The following is a 9,803-nucleotide window of genomic DNA, read 5'->3' as shown; positions in this document are numbered from 1 at the left end:
CTTTAAGCTTTATAACTATTTAAACTTTAACTATATTTTTGTTTTTTCAGTTAGGATCAGTTTACACCTGGTCTTATGCATATCACCTTGTTCGATTATATGCATCAAAATTTTGCAACGAAGCCAAAATTGCAGAAAATTCCATGGAGAATCCAATGCCCATAACAAAAACTGATGCAGAGAACCCTTCAACATGTTCCACAGGATCACCTTTTGTCAGTGTTGTTGGTGATAAATCACAATCTCAAGATCATTTCAAGAACTTTGAAATTCACTGTACAAACTCTGATCATGGAAAAACAAGGGAGGTATGTGTACATTTGTTCAATAAGTATAAATATATATATATATATATATATATATATATATATATATATAATTAAATATGTATTAGTCTTGAAATCATATTTAAATTTTTATACATTTTAATTCTTAAAATTTAAAAATAATCATTATAGTGTTCAAATAATGTTATTTTCATTTATTGTTAAACATTATTTTAGACTGATATATTTGAATTAAAACGTATAAAATATGTAATAAGTTCAACAGTTAATCTAAAAATGTTGTTTAATATATTAAGTAAATTTAATGAGATCGAGTTTGTAAAATTATATCTATTCGCTTTTATAATTTAAACGTCAATCTATATTAAAATTTAGAATCCAGACAAATTTCAATTTCAGGCAAAAGTTTAAAAATAGAAATTTCTCAGTGAATCTTGTGTGGAGTAGGAAGCACTTTTTGTGTTGAGAAGTGAAGAATCTTTAAGAGTAGTCATGTATGATTACAAATTTGTAGGGTTTTACAGGCACAAAAAGGGGAAATGATGATGGAACAAGTGAAAACATTGGTGAAAAAAATCAACCTGATGATTCTATTCACACCTTCCACAATTGGGACGGTAAGTAATGTGTTCTTAATTGTTTGATTATAATATTGAACCTTATTAACTGTAATTTTTGTTGTTGGAAACTAGAGATAAGATAATTCATATTATATAATTGGATACAAATTTTACCTTACTTTTGTAAGGTTAAATTAGGTTTAAAATTTACTTTTTAATATTTATTCATGACTTGTTTTGCATACAGATGGTTGGTTTAATAATTGGTGTAGTTCCTCAATTTCGAAGACTTCTAATTGGAGATAAAGCTCCTCTTCATGTGGTTGAGGACACTACAGTGATGGTGGGGTAAGTGTCATTTTCTTTCATTTATTATTCCTAATTTTACATTGATCATATATATATATATATATATATATATATATATATATATATATATATATATATATATATATATATATATATATATATATATATATGGTTTGTTAACAATATGTACCGGATTATAATAGACAAAAATACTTTCATTTATCATGGATTATAAATTTAAGGTCAAGGATATTTAAATAATTTTCATTCTCAAACTAAAAAAAAAAAAACCTCCAGGATGTGTTATATATTTTCCCTTATTATTATTAAATTTCATTTTTAAATTAAATCATGTAAATAAAACCTTCATAAATCAATTAAATTTTCATATATTATTTACACATCTACGCCACATTTCATTATATTTTTAAAGAACAAGATATTTCCCTCTATTGTCCTTTTCCCTTTACACAAAGTGTTTCTTTTTCCTTTCTCTATTCATATGGGATACATAATGTAAGATTACAACCTAGAATTGAAAGAATTGTACTCCTANGGAGCTCTTCTATACCTATTTCTTTAATTTCCTTATGTCCCTTTTTTATGACTGAATCAACTTCTACATGCGTTTAGAATAAACATTAACCACTGTGCAAGATAAAAAGCAGTAAAATCATTTTTTACCTTGAGATTTGGAAAGAGTAACATAAAGTGACAAAGTTTATATTCATTTTACACATATTAATAAATTTAAAATGATTATAAAAGAGTAAACTTTTTCAATTTTTAAAAAATTTCTCTGATTCAAATTATCACCATCATCTTCAATTGGGTTGAGATGAGAGAAAAAATGTTGGAGTGATGACAGAGAAAATGTTTAGATGAGAGAGAAAATATCTTTGATGACAACAATAGGGATGACAGAGAAAATGTTGGAGTGAGAGAGATGTTGGAGTGAGAGAGATGATAGAGAAAATATTGGAGTGAGAGAGATGAAAGAGAAAGGGTTGAGAGTAATGAGGGAGGTGAGTAAGGGTTTGGGTTTTTTTTTTTTTTAGTTTTGAGAATGAAAATTATTTAAATATCCTTGACCTTAAAACTTAGAATCCATGATAAATGAGGGTATTTTTGTCTACTATAATCCNATATATATATATATATATATATATATATATATATATATATATATATATATATATATATATATATATATATAAAAGTTATAAGTAGACGTAAACTTTCCTTTATAATCTGATATCTGATTTTGTTAGATTAAATTAAATTTAAAATTTATATTTTAATAGTCATATGTGAAGCGAAGAGAAATAATCTTATGCGAATATGTAAACTTATGTGTTGTCTGATGATTTTTAGGTATGCATGCATTCCACTGGTGACTTTGTTGGTTGGAGCAAATCTTATCAAAGGTAAATCATTTTTCTTTTATCATAATTAATCTATCTTATAGGGTGATTTCAATGTATAACATGATTTGATTATTTTTTATATAGAAGTTTCAACTTATAGAGTTGATATATGATCTTAAAAATGGATATTATTGTTGATGATCAGGTTTGAATGGAGTTGGAAAGCAATTTGCAGTGATTGTTGGAATCAGTGTGATGAGATGTATTGTCTTACCAGGAATTGGTGTAGGCATAGTTAAAGGAGCTATTCGTTTAGGGTTCATCCATCCTGATCCATTGTATCAGTTTATTCTGCTCCTTCAGTTTGCAGTTCCTCCTGCTGTAGCACTGAGTAAGTTCTTCATCAACCCTAAACCATTTTATGCCAAAACCTAATTGTTTCAAGTGTGGAGTGAAGGTTTTGATTTTTGATGTGTTATCTAAAGTACAAGTTTTCTTCACTAAGAAGAGTCTTTGATATGTCTAAATTGTTCGAATTTTACTCACATAAGGTATTCTTATATCAAATTTTTAAATGGTACCAAAAGTAAATCTGTGAAGATTTGACTCGAAACAGACAATATTTTACCAATGTGGAGTCTTATACTATAGTCGTATGAAAGATTGGCTTATCATATGAACTTGTGGTTTTTTACCAACTTGATTAATAGTCCAAATTATAGGTAAATGTATGGTGATACAAAACACTAGTAAATGATACACTAATGAACGATAGGATTTCCTTGATTCCAATAAGTTTCTTGCCATTTTGTTAGAAGACTAAAATCATGATAAAGCTAAAATGAATCAAAGTTTAATTAACATTTGAATATACTTTTTAACCAAAGTTTATTTTGGTTCGTGTATAGGGAGTTTCACACAAAGCCACACTATATTGAAAATAATCTAAGTTTAATTATGATTAAAAATGCTTTTAAATTCCTTTAATTTTTAGCTGTTTAAAAAATATTCACAGATATTTTAAAATCCGCAGATATCCGTGGATATCTGCGGATACCCACAAATATTTAAAAAATATATTTTTATAAATTATTAAAATTAAATTTAAATAGAATTACAAAAATATATAAAAACATAATATAAATTAAATTAAAATTCAATTTTAATTAAATTTAACCTTGTAAAATATAAATTAATGTTAATTTTAATTAAATTTAACTTAATAAAATATAAATTAAATTTTTATTTTTATTTCTTGTGAGTAGCGGGTGTCTGCGGATACAAATAGTATAATACCTGCACCCCGACCCGTTTTTAATGTTAATTTTTTGCGGATAGTAAATGTTCACGGATATCAATTATTCATTGCGGATTTTATCCATGAATATCCACCGGTGGGTGCTGATTCTTTTGTCATCCTAAGTGATAGCATATGACTAAATGGGTGTAATAAAACAAATTTATTATATTTAAATGAGCGAAAACCTTATTTTATTATTTGGTTTTATTAATTAATTTATATTTAAATTTAATTTCTAATATGATTTTAAAGTTTTTATAATTTATTTTAATATTGTTTATTATCGAATCGCTTGTTACTATGATTAATCTTTATTTAATCTTACATTTTTATATGTAAATCTTTTAATTAAAATTTTCATATCTATTAAACCTTAGTCTAAAATTATTTTATGAATGTAACAGGTACAATCACTCAATTATTTGGAGCTGGTGTGGGTGAATGCTCAGTTATAATGCTTGCTACTTATTCTTGTGCTGCAGTTTCAGTAACACTTTGGTCTACATTTTATATGTGGCTTGTAATATAGTTTTCATTATTATTTTTTCTATAAGATAAGATGTGCTTTGATGCTTGATAAATGGCCCCATTATATATATATATATATATATATATATATATATATATATATAATCTCTTACTATAATAAGTGTCTTGAGATTATGGCTTAGAAAAACATTGAAAATTATATGAAAATTATATCAGTTTTTGGACAATTGGTTTTTGCATTATATGTTTTCTTCATAGTTATTGGAAAAGTCTAAAATGTTTATATTTTAGACTTTTAGATTGCTGAATTATATTTTAGATCATATAATTTAAAATGTATTTCAAGATTAAAAATAGATTTTGGAGATAATCTGAAATCGTATTTTAATTACATGATTTCGTTAGTATTTTAAGGTTGTGAAAAGAGTAGTGGATGAGATAGAGAAAATGTAGAGAAAATGAGGAGATAACATAATGTAGAAGTAGTAGTTAGAAGAAGTGTTGTAGTTGTCTTTAGTTGTTGTAGATGTTGACTTCTTTCATCAAATGGTAGATGTTGTCTACATGCATCAAATGGTAGAGTTCATGGGTATTTATAGACCCAAAGAATATTTTAGAACATACTAGCCATAACTTATGTGGAATGTTCTAGATTTTCACATATGCATACTATTCTTGATTTTTCTTCCTATCTTAGGCTTTTCTACAATATTCTAGAACTTGTATTACATTTCAATTCTTCTACCTAAGGAGCTTCTACATTCTTCTAGAATTTGCATTACACTTAATACTCCTCCTTAATCCAAATTCGGTAACTCCAAGCATTGTGCGAAGTAGTTTCAAAATCTTGGTCTTGGTAACATATCTTCAATTTGATCTTCTTCCTCCATTGCCTTGACCATAGTTCTTGCTTTGATGCTTCTTCATTATAGTTACATAGTTCTTGCTTTGATGCTTCTTCATTATAGTTAGGATTAATTATGGCCATATTGCAAGTTTCATATATTTCTACCAAAGATCTTACTCTTCTTGGACTAGATTCAGGTGAAGAATCTTGTTGTTGTGGAGGTGGAGAAAACATACCTGAATTTTCTGCCTCTTCTTGAGTTTCTTCTTGAGACTGTTGCATTGAAGTAAAATGTTGCTTTTAATAACTTTTTCTTCTTCCCAATTCTAAGAAGCATTTTCATCAACTTCAACATCTTGACTGATGATGAGCTTTTTTGTTTGTAGGTTGTAGACTCGATAGCCTTTTGACTGTGTGCTATATCCCAAGAATATTTCTCGTATAGTTTTGTCTTCAAGCTTGTGTCTCCTTTGATCAGGAACATGTATGTAGCAGATAGACCCAAATACTCGTAGGTGTTTAGCTGAAGGCCTTCTCCCACTCCAAGCTTCAATAGGAGTCTTTTCTTGGACTGCATTAGTTGGACATCTGTTTAGAATGTAAACTGTATTGTAGACTGCTTTTGCCCAAAAAAGTGTTAGGCATGTTTTTCTCTTTTAGCATTGATCTTGCCATCTTTATAACTGTGCGATTCTTTCTCTCTGACACACCATTTTGTTGTGGAGTATATGCAACTGTAAGTTGTCGCTCTATGTCTTCATCTTCACAGAATTTTTCAAACTCGTGAGATGTGTACTCCTTGCCACGATCACTTATGAGTACTTTTATCTGTTTTCCACTTTGCTTCTCAACAAGGGCCTTGAATTTCTTGAATACTTCGAAGACTTCTGACTCTGCCTTTAAAAAATAAACCCATGTAATTTTAGAGAAGTCATCAATGAAGAGGATGAAATACCTATTGTTGTGATGTGAAGGCGTTCTCATCAGTCTGCAAACATCGGTATGAATAAACTCCAATAAGTTTTTTGCTCTCCATGCTTTGTCTGTCGAGAATGGTAATCGGTTGTTTTCCGAGGAGACATCCTTCACATGATTCATTATTCTCCTTCAAGCATGGAAGATCTCTCATAATGTTTTTCTGATATAGAAGCTTTAAGGCATGTGTGTTGAAGTAGCCAAATCTCTTATGCCAAAGCCATGAGTCATCAACTTCTACCTTCATGGCAATATTTGTCCCAGGTTTAAAGCTTATAGGAAAGCTTCTATTTCTCTTCTCCATTTTTACTTGGCCAATTTCTATCATTTTACTGTCATAATTTTTGCATGTATCTTTCTCAAAATGAAGTGAATATCCATTCTCCATCATTTGGCCAATACTTAAAAGATTCTCTTTAAGATTAAGAACTAGTAAAACATCCTTGATGAATTTTGCACCTTTCTTTGTCTCCACCGTGATAGTTCCTTTGCCTCGAGACTCCACTGTGGTGCCATTTCCTAACCGAACTTTGACATTGACAAATTTATTAATGCCTTTGAAGATGCTTTGATCTTTCGCCATGTGATTGTTGCATCCACTATCCAAGTACCAACTTCCTTCTCCACTAGGAGATTCTTGATTGGCGTAGAATAAGAGTTTCTCCTGATTATCTTCTTCCGCTAAGTTTGCTTTATGCTTATTTTTATTATGATGATACTTTTCTGTGACAAAATTTTTTGTAATAGTGGCATTGAGGTTTTCCATGATGCCAACAATCTTTTTCCAAGTGACTTGTCTTTTTACAGATGCCACATGAAGGATATTTTCCTTGATGAGTCAGAAGCTTCTAGAATTTTCTTTAATTCTAGAAATTTCTCGTATACTTTTATTTCCTTCACATTCGTTCCGAGACCACAATTTTAGTTTTGATTGAAAGACGTTTTCAACTGAGTCTTCTTCATGTCTTTTCAATCTTTCTTCATAAGCTTCAAGAGAATCCATTAGTTGTATTACTAACAATGTAGTCAAATCTTTTGTTTATTCAATCGTAGTTGCAATTGCATCATATTTTTGGAGAATAAAAGTTAAAATTTTCTCAACCATTTTTTTGTCAAGAGTATTTTTCCCAAAGGCTCTCATCTGACTAACTATTTCTTTTATTTTAGAATAATAGTCTTTAATGGTCTCAGATTCCTTCATTCTTATTAATTCAAACTTTCGTCTTAGAGAATGAAGTTTAACATTACGTACCTCATCACTTCCTTGAAACTCCTCTTGTATTATGTTCCAAGCTTGCTTTGCACTGTAGCACCAATTATCCTTGGAAAAATTGTGTCATTAACTACTTGTTGAAGAACAAATAAAGCCCTTGAATCCTTCTGCTTGTTTTTCTTCAACTCCTTCTTTTGAGTTGCAGTAAGAGCATAGGTATCTTCTGGAATAGTGAATCCCTCTTCTATGATGTCCCATAAATCTTGAGAGCGGAAGAATGTTTTCATTTTGGCACTCCAAAAATCATAATTTTCTCCTTTGAAAACATGTATTGGAATTGAAGATGTTTAATTAGTAGTAGCCACGAGTTAAGAAAATATTTTTGAAGTAGTATAATGAGTTATAGTTTTGTTTGAGGTAGTTGAAAATTTTTATCTACGCCCAGTAGATGACCGAAAGTAGCTCTGATACCACTGTTAGTATTTTAAAGTTGTTAAAGAAGTAGTTGATGAGGTGGAGAAAATGTGAAGATAGTAGAATGTAGAAGTAGTAGTTGGAAGAAGTGTTGTAGTTGTCTTTAGTTGTTGGCTTCTTTCATCAAATGGTAGATGTTGTCTACATGCATCAAATGATAGAGTTAATGGGTATTTATAAACCCATAGAATATTCTAGAACATACTAGCCATAACTTTTGTGAAATGTTCTAAATTTTCACATATGTAGATTATTTTTTATTTTTCTTCTTATCTTAGGCTTTTCTACAATACTCTAGAACTTGAATTACATTTCAATTCTTCTATCTAAGGAGCTTCTACATTCTTCTAGAATTTGCATTACACTTTAATAATTTTACATTTTTTATATTAAAAAATAAAATAATAAATAAAAATATCAAAACAAAGTAAAAAAAATCAAATATGTATCTTGAAAATGAATTGATTTAATAATATTAAAGATTTATTTTTGAAATGTAATTAACTATTTGAAAAGAGATATAAAGAAAAAGAATATATAATTAAAGTTGCAAGAAGAGAAAAAATACGTAAAATATTAGTAAACTTGGTAAATATTGGATGAGTTGAACGTTTGACAAAGAAAAGTTACAGAGAAATAAGAATTCATCAAATGAAATTAAATTAAGATTAAAGTTAAAAAGATTAAATATGATTTAGTCCTTAAATTTTGACATGAAATTGAAATTAGTCTATATTCGAAATTATGATTAATTTTGGTCATCAAACTTTAAAAGTTAATGAATATAATCGTTAAAATTTTTTGACATGTCAAACGTATTTTATGCTAACATTTAAGATGTTTACATTATTAGACATGTTATCATTTCAATGTTTACTGAAAAACACGTTTGATAGATAAAAGAAATTTAATATAATTTAGAAAAAAAATTATGAGGACAAAAATGTGTTAAAGTTTCAAACATGGACGAGTTCCAATTTCGCATCAAAGTTTAAATACTACAAAAGTTCTTAATCAAGATAAAATAAAAAAGTTAAACTTTTTCTTAAATTAAATGCTTATGCCGTTGAACACTAAAATAAAAAGTTAGACATTATCATGTGAAAAAATAAAAAAAGTATTAATACTAAATAAAAATAATAAAATTTGTGTCGTAAACATTATTTAATTTATTGAAGTTGAGGTTTCTATTTCTTGAAATGCAATACACCATTTGCATAAAAGTACAAAAAGAAAAATTATGTAGCTAAAGTTGTGATAAGAGTTAAAGTACATTAAAGATAAGAGTGAATTTTGTAAATATTTGACAAGTTTTACCATTGAAAGAGAAAATAAAATATATCATGTATGAAAAGAAATAAAGAAAAAGAAAGAAATAAGAGTTTTACCATATGAAATGAATCTAATGTATAAAGAGAATAATAAATATAAGTTTCTTAAATTATCTAATAAATTATAAGTATTTTAATTAATAATTTAAAGAATGATAGATATGACAATGAGGTGAATATACATGATATTGGTCCTATGTTCAATTTAAAAATTTGTATACTATTCATATCCTGTATTCATATATTGCCAATGTAAAGATTTTTTTTTTTTCAAAAATTGAGATGAATTTAGATAATGTTAATGATTTTCATTCCTAATTTAGTTTGACTTGGATTGGATTCATGAGAATAACTTAGTTCAACTTTGCATGAGTGAGTCCAATCCAATTCTACTTTAGTCTATCTAACTTAAACATTTCATAACTTGAATTGACTTAAACATATATTAAATAAATATTAAAGAGATTGTCATTAGTTTATTATGATGTAGTAAAAAAACCTAAAAACTGTATAATTTATAATAATATAAAACTATATATATATATATATATATATATATATATATATATATATATACCCAATTAATGTTTCTCAATATGTGTGCCCGTGCATCCTTTTACTTTTACTTGAATATTCTTCTCACAAAAGCAT

At 27.7% G+C, this 9,803-nt stretch overlaps 1 protein-coding gene across 1 annotated transcript in view; it reads left to right on the top strand.

The window, feature by feature from the left end:
- Nucleotides 1-4,406, top strand: part of LOC106773244 (protein PIN-LIKES 3-like) — a 17,547-nt gene extending 13,141 nt beyond the window's left edge. The window contains exons 5-10 of the mRNA XM_022785890.1: nt 51-314; nt 812-904; nt 1,095-1,195; nt 2,531-2,583; nt 2,729-2,914; nt 4,228-4,406. Coding sequence (XP_022641611.1) covers nt 51-314; nt 812-904; nt 1,095-1,195; nt 2,531-2,583; nt 2,729-2,914; nt 4,228-4,352 — 822 coding nt within the window. The 3' untranslated portion in view covers nt 4,353-4,406. The remainder of the gene's footprint in view (nt 1-50; nt 315-811; nt 905-1,094; nt 1,196-2,530; nt 2,584-2,728; nt 2,915-4,227) is intronic.
- Nucleotides 4,407-9,803: the final 5,397 nt, after the last annotated feature.

This window comes from Vigna radiata, chromosome 9 (genome assembly GCF_000741045.1).
Source record: "Vigna radiata var. radiata cultivar VC1973A chromosome 9, Vradiata_ver6, whole genome shotgun sequence".
NCBI lineage: Eukaryota > Viridiplantae > Streptophyta > Magnoliopsida > Fabales > Fabaceae > Vigna > Vigna radiata.
Note: the sequence above shows the minus strand (reverse complement) of the source record. Positions and strands in the feature narration are given on the sequence as shown.